The 24,378-nt window shown below is 32.4% G+C and overlaps 1 protein-coding gene across 2 annotated transcripts; it reads left to right on the top strand.

The window, feature by feature from the left end:
- Nucleotides 1–12,180: 12,180 nt before the first annotated feature.
- LOC134280000 (slit homolog 1 protein-like) lies at nucleotides 12,181–19,564 on the top strand. 2 transcript variants are annotated; one of them, XM_062762398.1, is made up of 2 exons: nucleotides 12,181–12,278; nucleotides 16,950–19,564. In XM_062762398.1, the coding sequence occupies exon 2, from the start codon at nucleotides 16,961–16,963 to the stop codon at nucleotides 19,541–19,543; it is 2,583 nt and encodes an 860-aa protein (XP_062618382.1). In that variant the 5' UTR covers nucleotides 12,181–12,278; nucleotides 16,950–16,960; the 3' UTR covers nucleotides 19,544–19,564. The 2 variants fall into 2 exon arrangements, with proteins under 2 accessions (XP_062618382.1, XP_062618383.1); XM_062762399.1 differs by lacking the exon at nucleotides 12,181–12,278 and adding an exon at nucleotides 13,325–13,392.
- The last annotated feature ends 4,814 nt before the right edge of the window (nucleotides 19,565–24,378 follow it).

Here is a 24,378-nt window from a genome sequence, read left to right as displayed (position 1 = left end):
ATGCGTCAAAAACAAACGTCAATTGAAATCCATTTATTATATCCATTGTGTTTTAGGTTAGCTGAAGATCTGTAGCTCGCTGTCTGAAAAAAAAATTGGGACGGACGACCAGAGGGCTATAATGCCACCCATTGAAAAAAATGTATATTTATTGCGCGATTTCTCGATTTATTTGCTGTCATCTCAAATTTTTACTAACTATGTGTTCCAAACATATTCTTTTACTACTTCTACACCAAAACATTTCCCAAATCCGTTGTTTATAGTCCATCTGGGCTTGAAATTGAGACTATCGAAAAAGTTCGTTATGTATACTGCAATATTAGATGGCAAGATAAGTCGGTCCAATGCTCTTCATGTATGACTTGAACATAAAGTTCTCAAAACTTTTAATTTGTTGTGGAAGTAGTAAATGAACATACTAGAAATACACAGTAATCTCTTGAAATAAGTTGAGAAACCTCGCACTTTTTGTGCGTAATAAAAATACACACTTTTCTTGCAATGGATGGCACTGTAGCTCTCCCAATTATTTTTTTTTCAGACCATCGAGCTACAGATCTGCTCTTTTACGTGAAATCAGTACTAAAGTATCTTTTCCTACATGAGCTATATCAATATCTAAAATTAACATGTACGTCAACACGATCCACATTTCACATATCGGACATTTCTATGAAGGTCTGTTGCAACCACTATTGAAATACGACCACAATTGAAATAACTACATTGTATTTCAATAGTGGTTGAGAGTACATTTTAATACCAAACATAGTATGCAACCACTATTGAAATACGACCACTATTGAAATATATGTTTCAATAGTTGTTGAGAGTACATTTCAATACCAAACATAGCCTCGGGTTGCAACCACTGTTGAAATAATATTTACTTTTGAAATAAATATTTGAATAGTGATTAACACATAGATTTCAAAAGTGATTGAAATGTTGATTTCAATAGTGCTTTGTTGCAACCACTTTTGAAATAACGACCACTATTGAAATAATTACAGTCAAAACTGCCATAGCGACCCACTGTATTAAGCGACTCACTGTCACATGTGACCATAAAAATTCCCCCCAACGCTTTTCCCTATATATTCTACCTGTATTAAACGACCACCTGTCTAACGCGACCAACGACCGTGTTTTTCCTGACCATTTTTAGCAATTTCAAGCAATTTTACCTGAATTTAACGACTACATAATTTCTGATTTCTACTTTCGATTTCGGTCAAACATGCTTCGTTTTTGGTTCAAAACAACTACAGACACGCTTTTATTTATTTAATAATAATTTAATGCGAGTTTTACGAATAAAACAACATTTATAAATGAATATTTTTACTTACGCTTTGATATTTATTGAATAAACATTAAAATCTAAAACATAAACATCACGTTTTTCTGTCCAGTGATCGAGCGCCATTTTGAACATAAACGTTCGAGGTCGATCCCGATATCATTTCATGCTATAAGGGCCATATAGATATTCAGTTATAAAACCTGCCTGTTTAACTTTTATTAAGACGTAACTTAATCATAGATGTTTATTTAAATCACAAACAGGCAATTAGACACGGTATTTCAGTAAAGAAAAAAATTTACTTAGGTTAAATAAACATTTCAGTCATAAATATAATTTGATACCAAGTGCATAAAAAAAAATAATGATACAATTTTTAGTCTTAATAATATGCAAAACATATGAAGTTATAATTTACAGGCTATCATAAAAAAAACAGTTGCTATTATTAGGGGGAAAAACTTTGCAGCTTTTTTATACTGTACGAAAAAATATTAATATTTTCAGATGTTCACAATATTTCCCAATATTCAAATAACTCATGTGTGGATCAAGAAATTTTTATTTCTTAACAGGACAATATTGTAATTTAAGCATTTTAGATTTGAGCAGTACCCATTAAAAAGTGGAAATAAACATAAGGTGCTATAAAATACATTCACCAAACACGTGTGATATTTTCAGCATTGTATATTTTGAACACTGCGAAAAATAAGCAACCTGTATTAAGAGACCACCTGTCATATGTGACCTTTTTTCCTTTCTCCGTTGGAAGGTCTCTTAATACAGGTTTGACTGTATATCAATAGTGGTTGAGAGTGCATTTCAATAACAAACATAGTTAGTAACCACTATTGAAATACAACCACTATTGAAATAATTATATCAATAGTGGTTGAGAGTGCATTTCAATTACAAACATAGGTAATAACCACTATTGAAATACGCCCACTATTTCAATAGTGGTTGCAACAGTGCTTTAAACAATGAATCCAATAGATATTAAAATAATTAATAGTTGCTGACAATGATTTCAACACCATCCAAATATTTAAAGAAATATAAGGATGAATTACACATTCTGTTTTCTTACACAATAAACTAATTTAAAATATGATAGCTGAAGTTCTTTTGTTTTCCTTTTTTTGTAGAAATTTTAATTAATACACGGACACTTTTTGTTATACTTACCTACCTATAATTCAATCATATATGCAAATGTTATAAGCAAGCTCCCGCTGAACCTGACCGAATCGGCAAAAACCAACAGGCAATCAATTAATATATGCAATTTTGAAATAATTTGTTATATAAAGTTCTTCTTTTTTTTTTGCCATTGATTTTGAAAGGAAAGGATTATGAATACATGTAAATGTAGAAATTAAAATATCTAGACTACATTGAAATGAAGGAAGAAGACTGATAATTTTGTGTACAAACTTTCTAATGAAAATGTGGATACATGTATTTTTAGCTCACCTGAGCCGAAGGCTCAAGTGAGCTTTTCTGATCACATTTTGTCCGTCGTCCGTCCGTCCGTCCGTCCGTTCTCACGAAATAATGGTTAAGTGACAGTTTTTGTGCCCATTTAAGATTTATGTGACTCTTTTGTTTTATGTGACTGTCACATAAAAATTAGAATTTTTTTAGCAGAAATGAGTGTTATGTGACTTAAAAAATCGTTCTAAAGAAGTGTCACATAAAAAATATTGTCCGTATATGGACGTCCGTCAAAGGGTTTGAGAGTTACCTCCCGTACCCCATGTATCATGTTTTGCGCCACATAATTTTTTTTGAAAAAGTCACATAAATTTATCAGTCACATAACCTGCATTTCGTGGGTCCGTCCGTCTGTCCGTCCGTCTGTAAACTTTTCACATTTTCGACTTCTTCTCAAGAACCACTTGGCCAATTTTGACCAAACTTGGTACAAAGCATCCTTGGGTGAAGGGGAATTTAAATTGTTAAAATTAAGGACCAAGTCCCCTTCACAAGGGGAGATAATCAAGAAAAGACAAAAATAAGGTAGGGTCATTAAAAAATCTTCTTCTCAAGAACCACTGGGCCAGAAAAGATGAAACTTATGTGGCAGCATCCTTGGGGAGTGTAGATTCTAAATTCTTCAAATCATGACCCCCGGGGGTAGGGCGGGGCCACGATAGGGAATCAAAGTTTTACATAGAAATATATAGGAAAAATATTTGTAAACCTTCTTCTCAAGAACCACTGGGCCAGAAAAGCTGAAACTTATATGGAAGCATCCTGGGGTAGTGTAGATTCTAAATTGTTCAAATCATGACCCCTGGGGTAGGGCGGGGCCACGATAGGGAATCAAAGTTTTACATTGAAATATGTAGGAAAAATCTTTGTAAACCTTCTTCTCAAGAACCACTGGGCCAGAAAAGATGAAACTTATGTGGAAGCATCCTGGGGTAGTGTAGATTTCAAATTGTCTAAATTATGATCAGTGGGTAGGGTGGGGTCACAGTATGTATTACAAGGGGGAAATCTGGTAAAGAACAGAATGGTCAAAGCTTCTCAGGTGAGCGATGTGGCCCATGGGCCTCTTGTTAATAAAAAGAATTCAGAATAGAACTAAATTGTCGGTCATATTCATGGGATTACCTACACTACAAATACGGATAGTAAATCCAATGTCTACTCGTCAAGACACTAAAAAGCAAAATTTCTAGGGAAGTTAGTATGAGGTATATTAAAATAGTAGGTGTTATTTCAATAGTGATTAAAATGTGGTGGTACGGTGTTTTGAAACGTATTTTCAACTTCTTTTAAAATAATCATTCACAAGTAGTGACTGTCTTAATTTTAATAGTAAACTCAATAAATGAATTAAAAATGTTGGAGAACATAAAAACCATTAATCTTTGTATTTTTTTAAATAGTTAAGTTATTTCAATAAGTCTTGCAATGTGGTTTTAGTATTAACTATCAAAATAATCATTTAAATCACTTTTGAAATCATTATTTCAATAATATTGAAAACTTTATTTCAAATGTGAACATTATTTCATTAGTGGTTGAAACCTATGTTTGGTATTGAAATGCACTCCAAACCACTATTGAAATAATTACATTTGTATTCCAATAGTGGTCCAATAGTGGTCGTATTTCAATAGTGGTTGCAACCTATGTTTGGTATTGAAATGCACTCTCAACAACTATTGAAATAATTATTTCAACAGTGGTCGTATTTCAATAGTGGTTACATACTATATTTGTTATTGAAATGCACTCTCAACCACTATCGAAACTAGAGCCGAGCTCGTTGCAAAGCAACGAATAGGTCTTCCGTTTGAGCTAAGGATAAGAAGACGTAACCTTGAGTCTAGGTCAAAAGCCACATTCTAAAGTTGTACAAGTGAAGATTTAAACCTTGTGAGAGAAGCAACTTGCAATGTTTAGCTAGGAAAAAGACTGTAAAGGAATATATATGTGACCTTGAACTTTCCAAGTGACCTTGAACTCTCCAAATGACCTTGATCTAAGCTATGACTAACTTTCGTTATAAAAATATTACAATGTATCCATGTGTTACCGTCTGGAAAATTTCAAACATTTTATTTAGATATTCTTTCTGTCCATGCATCCAACCAAAAACATCTTATCTTTGGTGACTTTGAACTTGAGTCAAGGTCACTTCCCATCCTGCATTATATCAGCAATGTTTCACTAGTAGAAAAATGGTAGCGAATTTACAGTTTCACTGTCACTAACCTTGACTCGTCCAAATTACTGGATATGTTCAGCCATGTGTTTTTTCTGACCATAATCGAAGCAAAATAATTCATTAGGTTGAACACAATGTCGAGACTATAGCTCTACTTGTTTGTACTTATAACAAAGGAAGAGAAAACTAGCCATTGCCATCAGACCAAAACTGTAGAAGGAGTAGCGTTTTAAAGGAATTTTACAGAAATTTCTATTTTTAGTAATCAAGACAACACCGCTCATCGAAATTAAAAAAACGATGCACTTAATTATGTATCACAGTATAGTCTACTTGTGTGCCCAGTTATATTAAAATCAAACTAAAACTGTAGGAGGAGTAGCATTTTTAAGGAAATACAGAAATTTCTATTTTTAGTAACCATGGCAACACCAATCATCGAAATCAAAAACGGATGCACGATATTTTGTATCTTAGTAAAGGCTACTTATGTGCCAAGTAATATTGAATTCCGACAAAAACTGTTGAAGGAGTAGCATTTTAAAGCATTCAAAAACCGATGCACTATATTATGTATCTTACAGAAGTGTACTTGTGTGCCAGGTTATATTTAAATCAGACCAAAACGGTAGGTAGAGTAGCATTTTGAAAAATTGTTTACAGACAGACGGACAGCTAGACAGACGAAGAGACGGCGGACACTTTACTATCGCATAAGCTCTTCCGAGGAAAAATGAGTTCAACACTAATTTAAAAGGAGTGAGGTCAAGGTCAAAAGAAAGTTCAATGTCAAAAGAAAAGTTAAGATCAAAAATGGTGATATATGCAGTTGAATAGTTCTCATCAGTATGCATCAACATGTGAAATTTGTTATTAAGCACCATTTTGAATGGTATGCGCAAGTATTGAAATTATCTACCTTGTTGCACTCTAGCGTTGAGGAGCGGAGTTTCGTTGCCGCTTAAACAGACAGGTGGGACAGATATTTATGTATTGGATACATTGCATCATCGATATACTGTAGTTTATCGTCACTTTATGATTGCCAGGATGCACTCTTCAACTCGAGAATAACCAAAATAAATAAAGAAATCATTTTTAAAGCATTATTTAAATCGTAGCTAAAAAGAAAATATCAATGGATGTGACACTTTTCAGACGAGGGAAGAGATATGAACCTCTCATAAATACGGTACACCTGTATCAGATCATTGCACGTCGGCAATCTAAAAGACATATATTAATTCTCTTCCTTATTATAACTTTAAAAAAAAACCAATTTCTTTGAAAATGTTTGTACAATCAAGAAAACCGGTTACTTTTCATAAAGACTACGACGTTTCTTTCATTTTCAAGTACCGTATAATAGCGAGCGCAGCGAGCTCAATAGAATAACGTGTAAGAAAAGAAGAAGTTCGGAATCGTACACACGTCAAGCAAATTTTGTTGTGCAACATTCCCAGAACTCCTTTACTACCCAATGTCCTTTGTGAGAATAAATAAATAAATAACACAACTAACAGCTTTTTAAAAAGCTTGCCTGACTAATGTCATCAATATCTATAGAATCTATATAAGCATGATAAGCTACATGTATAAACATTTACATTTGGGGGGGGGGGGGGGGTAATTATTTCACGAGAGTAAATTATGGCGATGTTGCACAAAACATCATGCATTCATTTTAAGTTGTAAGATACTCATCAGAGCAATGGAAAAAGAACACAATTTATATAAACCATATATATTGTTTGTATATAAAATAAAAATTTAAATGAAATCATGATCATGTCCCGCAGTAGATTCGAAGCCGGGACGTAAAGATGAACACCTCCCTCCGCGAGTCTAAAAATGGTTTAGAGGATGACGTAAATATAAGGGAAAACACTTGATTAATGCTTGAAAGCATGGCTACATATAAAGGTGACAGCTGAAAATATGAGAACTACAAGAAATTGGGAAAAGTAACAATTATGACTGACGTGCAGAATATGTTTAATAGTTTCTTGGGTATGCCAATGCATCAAAGATTGTTGGAAACGTGGGAAAAATAATTAATGCTTTAAATGACCCAACAAACTTGACGACGATATATGAATGGTGCGGATTCAGAAAGTTTTTCCCAGGGATGAGGGGTCAACATCAAAAATATTTGTCAATTCTGAAATTTGTGAGAGGACATTTTCATAAGTCTTACTCTGTGGAGGAAACCCCTGGAGGAGGGGGGGGGGTTATGATCAGATGTTTTATTACCTTAAATGATGTAACTTCTAACTCACTTCACAATGTCACCGATTTGGGTTTTTTTCCAAGCTTGACCAGGATTCAAACAGAAAAGAACAGACTTTACAGAATTCATGCAGTTTTCATTTTCATTCAATAGAATAGTCAAGGAAGAGGGCGCAAAAACCTACACGTGACATTTTGGAGCGAAATAATAGCCAATCGCAACTTCTCGGGCCTTTCCGACTAGCGGAAAAACGACCTCGAATATATATGGTAGACGCCATGACAACCCTCCCTTTTCACGATCTTTGAAATAAATGAATGGAGACCTTTTATCTGTGGAATATGGAGTTTAACTTTATTCAATGTACTGATATTACCTAAAATATACATAGAAGGGACTTCTAACTCTGTCTATGTCTATATTATAATAAACAGGAAATGTATAAAATTTTAACATCCGGTGATGTTAATACATTCGAGGTTGTTTTTCCGACCTCTTACGGAAAGACCCGAGATGATGCGATTGACCCCTTACCTAGAAGACAAATGGACTAATCCAGTAGTATAGAAACGCAGAAAAAAAGGTCAAACGGACATATTCGTATAAGAACTCGCATGGAATTAATAGATGCTAGCAAAAAGCTAAAGGAAATAAATACACCAATGTATTGTATTTGCAAAACGTTTATTTTTCTGCTAACAGAATAGATAACTGTTGTTGCTGAAATGCATGCAACAAAATCCGATGATAATCAGCATGCACAAAATTTTGCTGGCTAACTGTGACCTCTTAGCTTTGAACCCAGGAAATTCTTAGTAGTGCCTGACGCCGTGACGTCAGGCAATAAAAGGCTTTCAGTTTGTAGAAATTTGCGCTATAGATATACAGTTATTACTTGCTAACTCTAAAGTACTCTATCGTACTAGCGTACTCTGTTTAGTAGGACCGGTTTTTTCAATGGGTGGCTCTGTACAACTCTCCGGTCTGTCATTTTTTTTTGGGGAGAGCTACAGATTTCGACAACTTCATATACAGTATAGCTGCAAAATTTGCAGCTATACTGTATATGAAGTTTGATTAAAATATCTTGGATAGTTTGTTTGAAAATGAGCTTTAAACTTAGTTAAAGGCAAAGTGTGACGGAAGGAGATACGGCAGGATGGAAGACGTCCGACATGACAAACACTATATCCCAAGCCATATTCATGGCGGGGCATAGAAATGTCGTGTATAATTATTGGTTTACATAAAAAATAGGTTGTGACTTTCTTTCGGAATTCAACACTAGATATAACCTACATGTATATACGCATGTACAAAAACAAATCAACCCAAGTTACATTCTTGGCTAAGAAGGAAGACATTGTATTCATTTTAAACATGTTAAAAGGGGGGGGGGATTACTAATAGTGATGAGAGGAAATTTAACCACGTGTCGGTCCATGAAACATGAAAGATTATTTTTGGAATGTTTGTATACAACTGCGTGGCTTTCTTTGAACTAAATTAGAATTTATTGAAATATTGAAATAATTCTTTTAGGGACGCCGTGAAATATTTGGTAGTTTGTGTAATAACTGTTTGGATAAAGTGTCTTTTGAAGGTACAACACCTTTCTTTTAATATTACCAAAGGATTGTGTTTTTCATCTAAATAAACACGTTTTTTTTTCTTCTCGTTTTCCTTTTTTATAAAATGCCGTTTGCTTTGTTTAAAAGCTTGTTCATACGCGTTACCAATGTAAGAAGAGAAAACAAGACGTCCTCAAGCAATTTATTTCTAATGATGAAAACACCGAGGACGATGAAGATAATTAAGGTGAAACTATTTACTGACACCCTAGTATCTACATTTGATGTCACCAACATTAACAATGACTGACCGGAAGGACGTTTGGGAAAGAATTTAAATTGATATTTTATTGTTGAGATACTGGTTAATGATAAATAGCATTAACTAATTTTCAATTTTTTAAAAATCGTATTCTGAAACTCTGGATGTATTTTGGCCGTTATTCTATGCAAAAGTGCATATATGTATATTTATACTTACATTGGCTGTACATGTACAAGCATGTAAAATCGTGCAATGTTGAGATATTCTGTATATTCAACGAAAAAGTATATTATTTTGTACAATAACATCTTAAGTTTAGTAGGAAATAACTGCATACTCAGAAGTGCTTAATGAAACGTCACCTCCAATTACAACTACCATGCACGCGTGCATGTAAGTTTAAGATTCATAAAACAATATCCACCTCGATAAAAACAGGGAAAAAAAATATTGCAAACCCAACTAGTGTTTATTCGGCTATCAAAATACATAAAACTTGCAATGAATAAATGTACAAGTGATTACTATTGATTTTAAACAAGCTGAAATAGAGTGAAATTAAATGATATGAAAGAAACTACATGATTTCAAACCCAATTTTCCATTTGTAACTATCGGAGTACACAATGGATTTTCATATATGCCCACTGTTCTCTGCAACCACGTGCTTGTTAACGAGGACCGGGCAACACAACTTTAGACACAAAGCGACAAAGCTGGATATAAACTGTTTGCTATATTACAAATACGTGAATAATAGTATATTATACAGTATTTTTTTATTTTCAATGTTTATTTAATCTTTAAAAAAATTGATATCCCGGTAAATGGTGAAACAAAAGAGTGATGGTAAAAATAAAACGTAGTACACATACAATATTACCTATCACTATATCCATCACTATTTATAATTATTTGCCGAAGCCCCTTCTCAATTACAATTGAAATAAAATACATTAACACAGAATAGAGATTTTTTTTTTTTTGCGCGAACAGGCCAAAGAAAGCGAACACAAGTCAAAATGATTTTACGCACCAGTGTTTGGAATTACGATTAAATATAAAAGATGGGTGAATTAATCTTATTGAATCGCGATGTAATTAAAAACACAGTTTTCTATTAATTGACAGGTCTTTGTACACAATGGTCTAATACAATCACAAACACTTGCTTTGTTTATGTCCACAGGTGGCTGGTACACTGGTGACCTCGATCGGCGGGCAGCGTGGGATTCTCGGCTTGTGTTACATAACTGTAACATGGGGATCATAAAATGTATACAACTAATGATTGTGAATTATTCGATGCATAATTAAAGTTTAAGATTAATTATATAGTTTGTTACAATGATAAACGTAGAAAGATAGATTTCATATCTTCCGCTTTTAAAGACGTGTTCACTATAAAACTAATTAAATAAAGAAAAATAGAAAAATTAGTTGTAATAATAATTTAATAGTTAATCATAAAACACGTTTAAAACCTTATTTTGAAGAAAATCAACATAAAATACCGTAGGGAATATTATTTACAGCAAGTTATACACATGAAGAGGTCAGATTTACTTGCCGAATAAAAACGTTAAATGTTTACCTGACCTGCTTTTAACTGCGTATTATGCAATAACCCCGGTATATTCGAACAAATAAACATTCTCATCAGATCAAAAAGGTGTTAAAGAACAATTTTGCTCGTAAGATCCAGATCGAAATATTAACCGTTTTTGAGTTATAAAGCAAAAACTTCCAAGCTCCATAGATCCCTAATTTTAGGGGCCAGCCCCTTTTTTATAGTATCGAATGAAAGCTCTTGCAATTATGCACAACTTTTGTTCAACATGTCTTAACAAAATATTTTTAGTTTTTAAGATATAAAGAAAAATATATCGAATTTTCTGCTGTTTTCCGCGTTCTAATTTTTGACCCCTCTCTAGCGCCATTTTTAATGCAAAAATCAAAAAACAAAAACCGATGTGCACAACTTCAATGCTTCCTCTCCTCAATTCCAAAGGGTTTTGTGCTCCAATTATTACCTTTTCTGAGCCTTTGTCTGGAAATCGGAGGTATGAAAAATTCAATCAAACAGAATTCTAAAAGGGTTTTAGAAAGTCTAAAAGCTCTGAAAATTTGAACAAAATCCGTTCAGGAATGAGGAAGATATGAAGCGTCAAAGTTGGCGTCTAGGAAGAAAACAAAAAAAAGAATAATAAGAATAATCTTAATCTTCAGAATCAGTAGAAGGTCTTCCGTTGGAAACGGTAGACCTTAATAATCATTTCAATAGTGGTCGTATTTCAATAGTGATTGCATACTATGTTTGTTATTGAAATGCACTCTAAACCACTATTAAAATAATTATTTCAATAGTGGTCGTATTTCAATAGTGGTTGCATACTATGTTTGTTATTGAAATGCACTCTCAACCACTATTGAAATAATTATTTCAATAGTGGTTGCAACAAAGGTCTATATCAGAGGTTTAACACGAATTTCCATGTTGAATACGGTTAAAAGTATTTTTTTTAATCTGCATTTACCTTACTGCACGTTGGAGATAAATTTATCGCAACATTATTACGTATAAAATTATCAATATTTACGTATTTTATTTATTATTGCAATGTTGATAATTTTCTTATAGCACGGTAAAAAAAAAAATACTGTTTAAAATCTAAAAATAAAAAATTACTTTTTCTAGAGTATATGCTTAAAATTTAGGTAAAGGGACCCCCCTAAAAAAAAACTAAATTATAATTAGATGGGGGTCATTATTCGTCTTACACTGAGGCGCTAAAAATTTGGTGAAATTTTCCAGTTAGTTATTGATATTTTTTATTTTAATCAAACATCTTCTGTTTCTATTAACACTCATATATTCTTGATCGTTTGTTTGACCTATTTTACATACATAAACTTTTTGAACTATAAAATGTGCACGAATCAATTGATATTTTTATCAATTTAGTCTACTTTCTTTATCATTTCTGTATTATCAACCATATGTCACCAGTCTGCTAAACGCTGTGCAAATGGTTGTTATTGATTGCAGAAAGATTTGAGAAGCTTGCATTGTATCCTAAAGATTTTTTTATAATTTGTATCCAATGTCATTTTTCAATTTGGGATGTGTAAGTTGATAAATTAGTCGGGATATCTAATGCTGAACCCGAAAGATCTTTTAATTTGTACCCAAGGACTTTATCCAACCTGGATGTGTAAGTCGTAAATTTATTTACATTGTCATTGGTCATTTGCAAAATTATTTTGTTAAAAAACGTTCTGATTGTACACACAAATACTTTGAAGGTGACTTCAAAAATTTGCTTGAGTTTCTGATTGACAATATCTATGTTTTTTTTTTTTTTGGAGACCAAGTCTTCCAACAATCTATTGGAATTCCCATGGGTACCAATTGCGCCCCGTTATTAGCAGACCTTTTTTGTAATTTATATGAAAAAGAATATGTGCAAAATCTTTTGCGTGAAAAGACGAAAACACTTGCTGTGGCCTTCAACTCCACATTTAGATATATCGACGACGTATTGTACATGTCAACTACATGTAACAATGACATTTTCCACTCTTATGTCAATACGATATATCCTGGTGAGCTTGGGATAAAAGATACCAGAGAGTCTGACACATCTGTTTCATATTTGGAAATTTTACTTGAAAAAGAATTTAATGGTAATCTAACAACCAAGTTCTATGATATACGTGATGACTTTAACTTTTCTATCGTCGATTTCCTTGCTTATGCAGCAATATGCCGTCATCACCTGCATACGGGGTTTATATAGGGCCTATCTCAGTTGATTCGATACAGCATGCTCTACGTATGAACAATTTCTAAAACGAAATAAATTATTGACAAACAAGTTGATGAAACAAGAATTTCAGCGGTCTCTGTTGGGTTCATCATCATATCGTGAGTTTTATGGTCGATACGATGACCTTGTCGGTGAATGCAATTTATTGAGTCAAATGCTGACCGACGTTTTTTTCATACTTATTGTTAGTCCATTGTTTGTATACTGAATTGACGACGGATTTTCCCGTTGTTTCCTGGTCATGACAAGGAGCATATGTACGGCTGGTGTGACCGGATGGCAGGGGATGCTCACTCCTCCATGGTACCTGATCCCACCTCCGATGTTTTAGAGGTCCTTGGTTGCTCTGCTCCTATTTTGTATTGTTTTAATGGGCTTCCTAGCTTGAAATACTGTTCGTTATCTCCATATGTTTCATTGATAAAGTAGTTGGGATATCTAATGCTGAACCCTAAAGATCTTTTAATTTGAACCCAAGGACTTTATCCTGGGTGTGTAAGTTGATGAATGAGTCATTATGAAAATCCGTTAAAAGTTGATCACAAGCCAATAATAAGTATAGGAATTAAAAATAATATAAACTGGTGCATTACTATTTAGAATACTACATAATTCTATATATTATACGCATCGTCTCAAGTCACGGTCCGGAGTCCGCATGTAGCTCTCTCCTACCCGGTCTGAATGGGAGTGGATCGTACATTATGTGCCGTGGTTAGCGACGATGTATTATGCGAGGGTTTTTCGAAAAGTTCGTGGACTTCTGTCATATCTTTTTTATTTGACGTCATATGTTATTCAAATTTGGTAGAAATATTTTAACAATAAATCCAAATGATTTGTACTATTTTTTTGATATCACGATTTATTCAAAACTTATCCAGATTTTAAAAATGCAAAAATTGGATCGCGGATAAGATCAAAATTTAGTAAGTTACAAACAATACACTAAATAATCTTTGTAGTCATTTTCTCTGTAAAATGGAGCAAAAACGAAAAGCAGCCTAGACATTCAAATTAAGAATTGCTACATCGATTCGTATTCCAAATTATGGCTTAATAATTTACTTTGATGAAAGGAAATCAACTTGAGAAGATAGGTAGTCCTAATTGAAAACAACAAAAACGATGACGTTATAGAACGTCACAGAGCAGCAGATAACGATGTAATTTTTTGTTTTACCCAGGAAAAATCCTGAATAAACTTTAAAAAATGTTGGAAGAATAAAAATATATGTCAGAAGCGAGTTGTGCATGTGTGTACAAATGGCACAGGGAGTATTTGAGAGACGAGACAGAGACTCTGTATCGGATGAGGACAATCTGTGAAGAAACGGTTTAACTGTAAAAAGCTGAACAAAAACTTTTTTGAACGTCAAGGAATGACAAAGGCGCTGCAGAGTTGCTTTGTGGCAACGCACTTTGAAAAAATTACGCACTTTGAAAAAAATTTTCAAAGTGCGTTAAATTTTGGACACACTCAACGCACTTTGAAAAAATTTTTCAAAGTGCGTCAAGAATGCACATAATAATTTTTTACCATGGAGGCATTTAACGCACTTTGAAAAAAGAGATATGAATGAAAATCAAAATTCTAGACTTAGATTTTAGTAATAGAGGAAATCAAATTGTAATAATTATATCTTTCGAAAAACTTTTTTAAATTTACATGAACTCATTTAACCTCATTGAGAACAAGGAGAAGACGAGTAGAAGGTCTCTCATCCCAACTCTTTTTTTCTTAAACATAGTACATAGCCGTCGGTAGCTAATTGAAAGTTGACCCCACAGGTAAGCCCCAATTTTTAATGCATACATGTATATATTATGTATATCTTTGCAAAATATTTATGTGCCTACATGTAACCCCCCTTTCCGGTACTGATGCCTATGCTACACCCAAATATATGTGTTTACATAACTGGTATGACGTTGAAAACTTTCAATAAATTTAAGTTTACATAAAATGCATGCAAACTTGAAAAAAAATTAATACAGTAATTAAAACCATTTAAGCGAGAAAGAATTTTCTAAGTATGGAAAAATCAAAATCGCTCACTTTCACATCCTGATGTGATCTCTTCACAGAAGACTTATCAAACAGGTTCAATTATTTATCATACCTAAGATTTGCAGGAATATTGACAAATCCATACACAGTTTTTCAAAGTGCGTTAATATGGTCCACATTAACGCACTTTGAAAAGAAAATTTATTTTTTCAAAGTGCGTTGACTTGGTCCCAAAATTTAACGCACTTTGAAAAATTTTTTCAAAGTGCGTAATTTTTCAAAGTGCGTTGTAACAGTGCAGTAATAAAAGAATAAGATATTAAAACCCTGTTAAAGGAAATTATACAGCAAGAGCAATTCTTAAAAAAGAAATATCAAGTACTAGAAAAAGGATTTAATGAGTGGGCATTGAATTATACTGTGTGAAATGAATAGGGATAGTATTTTTAGAAATTCTTGACGCTATATTTGACCTTAAATTGCCGTTAAGTGTGCTCCGCAGGTACAAAACATGTTGATTTTAAAATGAAGTAAATTATTTTCTGTTAAATCAAATGGAATGAAACTTCACACTTCAGCAAAACAAATAGTATCACACATTAATGAAACATTATATTCTGCTTAATTAAATTTCTAGTGACATGTATTTTTTAAAAAATACATCTATAAATTTTACAAGCATATTTTGCTGCCCGACACTCCTATGCATTTGCCAAATCCAGTTAATTTTTTCTCATTTTTTTCTCGTTTGCACAAAACTATTCTATTCACATGCATACAAACACTAAACATTTTGTAACTATGCTTGTCTTATACATATGTGTCCTGCGAAATTTTGAATTCGCTGAAATTGGCCAAACCCTACATCGGGGGTCATGATTTGAACAAATTTAAATATATAACTCGAGATATTTTCATTTAAAAATTTACTAATCAATCAAGGATTGACTGTGGGAAAATTTTAAAAATGTTTCTTATTTATACCCCTGTAAACGTTGAATAATCATAATGGCACTTCATTGTAACTATGATTTATGGATACTCTGTGTCGGGTTTCGTTAAAATTGACCAATTGGTTATGCTTTCACAATCTAGTTTGGACAAACTTAGTTTTGCATCTCTAGATCTTAAACTTGTTAAAATCGTATTATTTTATCTGCAACAAGAAGGACAGAATTTAGGAGAACAAGTTGTTTGATTTCCTCTTACGCTGAAACCAAAATGTATAGGTTGGGTATTAGTGTTTTTGTGTGCTTAAGAAATGTGTTTCATTGCAACTATTTAAATATTTTCACTCTTCAACGCAAGAAAGAGCAATATATGAAAAGTGTTTCAAATGGCCCCTTAAAATGAATATCTTAATTTTACTTTATATATACTTTTAATTTGCATGGCTATACATGTGTCCTTTATTGGTAATTTTCAATCTGATCAGAATGCCTTTAATTTAGAAATATGACATCATAAAGTTAACGTTTTCCCGCCATTTTAGCATCATTTGTATAAAACTGCTTATTTTCAAGCAGTTTTTCTTCCAGAAAATATTGAGCGCAAACTAGAACAAACTTAATATTTTTACCAAAGATGTATCTATACAAGACTTATTACTGACAGAAAAATTTTGCATGTTCCAAGCTGCGCTCTATGTTTTCCATAAGAAAAAATGTCAAGAAAAAGACAATTTTTATCTTGTTTTGGTTGTATTACAAAAAATAGCACCATTTTGACATCGTTTTTAGCCTGTGATTGCATATAAATGTAGAAAAAAATGTATTGGAAATATTCGTATTTTCAATGTTATTTCTTCTGCAAAATAAAAATCAATTATACATATATGAATATCATTCTAAATAGTGTTGATTTTTAGGGGGCTAAAATGACTCTTATCATATATAGTCCTTTGTTGATTTTCTTGAGATGTTATTTTTGCGGTTTCGCTTGGGCATAACATTCAATAGAACACAAATTGCTCAGTGTAATTCTTATATGCAAAGTCTCATTTGTAAGAGTTTTTATTTATTCATTTTATTTATCTTTTTTTGCAGAACACCTGACAATGAATTTTAAACTACTAGCAATACTTATATTCGGAAAAATTTTGCTTGTTATTGGACGCACGTGTCCATTGCCTTGTTCTTGCAAAAACACGCATGTTGACTGCCATGGGAAGAAACTTCGAGTTATACCACAGAATATTCCCACGTCTTCTGATCGCCTTCTTCTTCACCAAAATCATATAGAAAATATTAGTAAAAAAGACTTATGTGTGTTTCCAAACCTTATTGAATTACAGCTACAAAATAATAAAATTAAGTCGATTACGGCTAACACGTTTTCGGGTGAATGTCTTCCAAATATTCAGAGTATTCGACTGGAAAATAACAAAATAAATAGCATTGAACCAAGTGCATTTTCCAGTTTATCTGCACTTAAAAATATAACTTTAACAAACAACAAACTATTTCAATTGCATTCCAATGTGTTTCAAGGCACTTCTTTGACGTTTTTGCATCTTGGAAGTAATGGGCTCATCGAAATTCCAAACCTTCAAATAGAAAGTCTTGAAGTATTAATCTTAGAGGGAAATAAAATACAAAATTGCATTTTCCCAAAAGTCTTTGATACTATGTTCAACTTGACAAGAATTGGTCTGAGCAACAACAAAATTCAACACCTGGGAAGAAATGGATTTGCTAATTTGAAATATTGTAGTGTACGCAAATTAGAACTGGCAAGAAACAACATAACTAAAATTTCCAATGAAAGTTTTTTACCACTGACAACATTGCAATCCCTTAAACTTGGTTGGAATCCATTGACGGATGTTGAATTACCTAATGCTCTATCCAGCTTACGCGATGCGCCCTTAGTCTCTCTTAGCATCCCTAGTATTCATTTAGACGGACACATGCCATTCTCCTCATTGCAGGTATTGGAATCTTTGAACGTATCGACACTTGATATGAGTTTTAATGAAATCAATAATGTTCCGATCATGGCTTTCAAAGCATTGACACAATTAAGAACTTTAGACATCAGTAATTGTGGGATTCGATTTATCTACGAGAACGCTTTCAGTGGTCTACAAAATCTTAACAACCTACTACTAAGCAATAATTATGTGCAAAGCGTGCCACAGAATCTTCCGAAGAATTTACTTTATCTTTATATGACCGGAAATCAAATTGACGTTTTAAAAAACAAGTCTTTCTCGAATTTAGGGCTATTAAGACGTCTTCATTTGGGAAACAACAAAATATTGACGCTTTACGGAGGAGCCTTTTCTGGTCTTGACAGTTTAGAGGAATTACATCTTTATGGAAACCGCATCAACACACTTCTAAAGCGTTTATTTGCACCATTCACTCGTCTTACAAAATTAGAGCCTCAACAAAACAATTTGAAAATGATTCAAAACTCAACAGAAACCTTTTCCACGATGTCCTCTTTGAATGAACTAAATTTGGCTGATAATGGATGTTCCTCTCTTCCTTTGACGTTGTTTTCAAATGTAAATAAATCTTTGCAGAAACTAGAGTTTAAAGGAAATCTACTCGGTAAAATTTTACTAGGTGATATTGATAGTAAATTATTTCGTGGTTTAAAACAATTAGACTTTCTTGATTTGTCTAATAATCAAATACATGATCTATCACCTGGACTATTTAGAGACATGATGAATCTTAAAACCTTACTTCTGAGAGATAACTGGATACCTGGATGGGGAAAAGGTGTATTTAAACAGTGTATTTCTCTCAATTCCTTGGATCTTTCGAATAACGTGATTGCAGTTTTAAATGAAGAAGCCATGGAAGGAATTCGCGCTTTAAAGAGTGTCAACTTCACAAATAATCCCTTTGCATGCACGTGCGATCTGCTGTGGTTTCGAAAATGGATAAATAGCACAAGCACAAAAGTTTTGAGTGTGGAAAACTATCAATGCAATTCCCCTTTAGAATGGAAAGGCAGGTCGCTGCTTTCTTTTGATGAAACCCAAATCGATTGTTTTCTTGTCTCTCGGTCAACTACTATTCTAATCGCTCTTGCCGTTTGCGCAGTAACTAATGTAATTGCTTTGGTTATTTATTGGTATAGGTTGTACATAATGTATTTCTGGTATAGAATGAAGAAACACTTCAGAAAACAGTTTTTGAGACGACACAGGGACTACAATGAAATAATAGATATGACAATGGAGTTTGATGCATTCATTTTGCCTTCGGACAGACCTGAAGATAACAAATGGATCCAGGAGAACCTTTTGCCTGACTTTGATATCGGGACCGAGGAGGACAATTTCCATGGGGCTTACAGGATATACTATGATGAACGTGACACGCTTGGAAATGATTTCAAATTAAAAATATTTATGGATATCATGGAGAAGAGCAGAAAAATTATCATTGTGATAACAAAGAATAAAACATCACAATTGGATGACATTTTGATCATGGAAACGCTTATATTAAAAAGAAATTCAGTCAAAGATATTATTATCATAACTGTAAATGAAATTTCATTAGCAGATGTTCCAAGGCTTCTTCACTCCAAGTTCATAATAGGGGATCATGTTGAATGGAGAGACAACCAAATTGCTAAAACGGTTTTCAAAGAGAAGATGAAGGAAAAGTTAGGATAACCGATCGAAGAGACTGAAAGAGATACAGCTTAAAAAAAAAAACTTTTCAATTTTTAAGTGTATTGAGATGAATGATTTGTTGATTAAATAATGATAAATACAGAATCTTTCTTGTCTCAGATTTTGCATTGGTCTTTATTTGTTGCTATTTGAGAAAAGATGGCAGAATCATTTAATTTCTATAAAATACTTGATTCTGATTGGTTTAAAAATTCTTTTGATACCTGCATCAATAAAATCTAGAGTTCGCTTGCACTAAGCAGCCGGAACTACTTTGACTGTCTTTACATGTATATTTTCCGTTTCCAGATTACTTTTGGAAGAAATATTTAAATAGTTTTACTTTAATAGATATTTTCCCGAATTTCGAAACCTGTCCGTTACATTCCTGACTTATTTCCTACTTTCGTTTCTTTTTTGAATTATCCCCCTTTGCTAATCAAACCAAATCGTCTGCATGACAACAATACAGTTATGGGAAAGAATGAAAGAAATCAGCATATTTACATGTATGTTAAATGAATGCCTTAGAGATGACTGGTATGAACTGTGAAGAAATGTTTTTATGCTACCAAAGCTGGAAAATGCTGTTAATGTGTTAATTCTTAGGAAACGAATGATCGAGAAAAACGACACCGCATGAATGAGGACGGAATTCTTTTAATCTTAAAGAGTTGTAAACAGACACTTTAAGAGTTTACAGCCTTGTCAGGTTGTGATACGTATTTAAACGATTCGATTTGAAATTCAGATGAAAAGAAGCGCAAATGAAATCTAAAATTTTTGTGATAGAACTGTTAGGATATTTGAGTAGCTTCCCTTTACATTTAGGAACTTAAAGGAGAAAATATATACCCACTGGGATATAGCAAAATATGATAAACAACAGGTAAGTTTTTTATGTTAAAGAACTTTCATAATTGTTTGAGAAGATTGGTAATGACACGACAATATTTGAGAACTTGTTTTTTTGTTAGCCCCATAAGTTAGCCATTTTGAATTTCAGCAACGTCACCGTTGTTACGATACATTCATACGCACTGCTTTTGATACGTAAATTTCAGAGTAAAGTGAAAGAAGATTTCATTTTATTAATTTAAAATCATAATTAAATGATAAGAAATGAATGTAATACTTTTTCCTTTGATCGAAGTATCAAAATTTGAACAGAAAACGTTTTCATCAAGGCGCTACACGCATTGCTGACGTTTTCCGTCCAAATTTTTTCTTTGATGCTTAAATCAAAAGAAACAATATTACATTCATTTCTTAAGTTATATACATGTAAATGTTTTTCATTTGTTTCCCTTATTTATACACTTTATCACATTTTTTCCAATTTCCTGAATGACAAGGGGCCCATATGTGACCAGTGATAGGGATGATTTCCTCAATGGCACCTGATCCCACCTTTGATGTTTTGGAGGTCCGTGTTTGCTTGGCTCCTATTTTGTATTGTTTAATGAACTTTTGGTCTTGAAGACTGCTTGTGCATTACCCCCCATATGTTTCTTTCAGTAAATAACAGGTAGGAGTAAAATTTGGCTTTAAAATATTAAATATTTCACACAAACTCCGTTTGATGATATTGAACATGTGTAAATAATTCAATGAATTTTTTTTTATAAATTAGATATTGAATATTCAATATAAATGATTGCGCCTGAATCACATATAATGGAATTTCTTTTTTCCAAGAATTCAAAAATAAAAATGTTAAATTACACACACCAAAATCTACCTTTAATTTGGTCACTCTTTAAAGATTCAATTTGAGTTGGAATGTTTGAATTAAGCTTCCCAATCTCGCTCTGAATGTCTTGGTTATTGGTGAGCAATAATGTGAGCACAAGTGCAACCCCTGCAATCGTAATCGTTGTGATGATAATCCGGAAAAACTTGAAAATTGTCTCCTTGGTTCCATTTCGTTTCAAACCATTCTTAACATAAAAAATGTATGAAAATATATAAATACTAAATAATTTAATCTGAGTATTAAAAACAACAAGACTGACATGATACAAACCTCGTTTTGTCGACTTTCTAGGTCTGCCGACATATAGGTGTGTCCCGATTGCTGGAAATATAGATAACATGATAAAATTAATGATCTTCCTTATAATATAAACCAGTATGCTATTTTAAAACAAAATAAAAATCAACTGTACATGTAATACTCACATTTGAAACTCGAAGTCTATAATCATTGAATATGTTGCCCTAAAATGTATAGGCACCAGTATTTAAACTTATTTGACCAAAATATATCTTCCAGAAATTCCTTTATTTTAATTATTATTATTATTATTAGTTTTAATAAGGATATATTTTTATAACCATGGTTTGTAATTATTTCCACATGTAATTCTGTAAACTAAAATACATGTAGGTCTTGATTAAAAGCCACTTCCGTGTAAAGATTAATACATTTGTTTAATACATGTAAATATGAATACATATTTCTAATTCTAAAAAAATAATTCTCTTAAACATTGATATTAAAGAAAATAAATTTATATATTAAATTTTTTTAAAATTTTATTCACCTTTGGCATTAAGAAAGCCTTGTCACACAATTTTCAAAAACAGAAATATTAATTGAAACGATATCTTACATTTCCAGTAGGAACCCTGGGATTCTGAAGAAAAAAAAATATCCATATAAAACTATGAACAAAAATGTAAAGAAAACAAAACAACAGTTGTCTTTGTGAAAATTAAATCACTAAATTTATGACTCGACTTACAGACACTATAGCTGGTGTTAGTATTCTCCGTTCGTCCGGTAAAATTTGTGTATACTGATGAGGACCATTAACATCTTTAAAAGATCCAGGTGGAAAAAAAATCACTAAGTATTACGTTCATGATTTGCTAAAAATAATTCTCAATAATTAAAGAATAATATCACTTGATTTATATGTACCATTTTGTTTTAAAACTTACTATTGTCATAGAATTGACCACCAGTGTCCTGCAAGGTGTAGATGTCAATGAATGAATTTTCGTATTTAATATTCAATACGGAAAGTATAAAGTAACAAATTCACAAGCTTCTATTCCATTTTAAAATTCACTAAATGATAACTACATCTACATGTACAAAATTAAAAAGAAAAAAGGTTATAATTAATTAAAAATTATTATTTAATGTTGATATAATTTATTAAAAAAAGAAAAAAAAAACGCAATTGTAGAAGTGGTGTCAATCAGGTTTGCATTTTGCAAAATCTTTTGATTTTAAAATTGTCATTGTTTTAGAAGTCAGAAACATCAAGCCATTTTATTTTTCTTCACATTACACAACCATTCCTTACAATGAATTAAATCTTAGGCTTTTAGATATTATAGACAACTATCTTTGCATTTATGGCTAGAACATTTATAAACTCAAAGAAAGGATATATATATTTCAAAAGTACTCACATGTATACTTCTTTGAAATCTTCCATTATTAATTGCCCTATAGAAAAGTTTTATTTTTCTTTTATTGTGAATAAAATCTTGTATAAATAAAATGTGAGATACACACATTAGTTTGATGAACAAGGTATTGTCATCTGCCAATTACGGATATCCAAGTAAAGGAAATAGAATAATGAAATATAATAATAATAACGAACACTATTCAAGCTCAAAAGTCCATTCAACAATATAAAATTGGAGCAGAGCAAACACGGACCTCAAAAACATCAGAGGTAGGATTATGTGTCATGGAGGAGTAAGTATCCCCTGCCGACCGGTCACATCCACCGTGCTCTCCTTGTCATGATAGGGAAATCACGAGAAAATCCGTCGGCATTTTCTCGTACATAGTATGGCGTAACATTTAGTATGAAAAACGTTATTCAGCATTTGACTTAATGATAAATTGTATTTGCTGACAAGGTCAACGTATCGACCATAAAACTCACGGTATGAAGACTATTCTTGTTTCAACAACTCGTTTTTCAATAATTTACCTCGTTTAAAAAATTGTTCATACGTAAAGCATTCTTTTTCGTGTCGAATCAACTAAAAGGTATCAGCCCCGCTTGCAGGTGATGAAGGTATTGATGCGTAAGTAAGGGAGTTGGCGATTGAAAAGTTAAGGTCATCTCGTTTGTCAAAAAGCTCTGTTGCAACCACTATTGAAATAACGACCACTATTGAAATAATTATATCAATAGTGGTTGAGAGTGTATTTCAATAGCAAACATAGGTGATAACCACTATTGAAATACAATCACTATTGAAATAATTATATCACTAGTGGTTGAAAGTGCATTTCAATAACAAACATAGGTAATAACCACTATTGAAATACAACCACTATTGAAATAATTATTTCTTCAGTGGTTGAGAGTGCGTTTCGGTAACAATTATAGGTAATAACCACTATTGAAATACGACCACTATTGAAATAATTATTTCACTAGTGGTTGAGAGTTCATTTCAATAACAAACATAGATAGTAACCACTATTGAAATACGACGACTATTGAAATAATTATCTCAATAGTGGGTGAGATTCATTTCAGTAACAAACAGGTTGCAACCACTATTGGAATAATGTTCACTTTTGAAATAAAGATTTCAATATGGATAAAATCATTGATTTCAATAGTGCTTTAAACAATGAATCCAATATATATTGAAATAATTATTTCAAATAATGTTCAAACTTTTGAAATTGGTAGTATTTCAATAGTGGTTGAAAATTATCAATTTCAATAGTGCTTTGAACAATGAATCCAATATACATTGAAATAATTATTTCAAAAGTAGCTGACTCGTAGTATTTCAATAGTGGTTGAAACCTATGGTTATTATATAGAAATGCACTCTCACCCACT

Source organism: Saccostrea cucullata, unplaced genomic scaffold, assembly GCF_032062105.1.
Source record: "Saccostrea cucullata isolate Sc308-1 unplaced genomic scaffold, CSIRO_AGI_Scuc_v1 ctg152, whole genome shotgun sequence".
NCBI classification, from domain to species: domain Eukaryota; kingdom Metazoa; phylum Mollusca; class Bivalvia; order Ostreida; family Ostreidae; genus Saccostrea; species Saccostrea cuccullata.
This window is presented reverse-complemented; position numbering and strand designations above follow the sequence as displayed.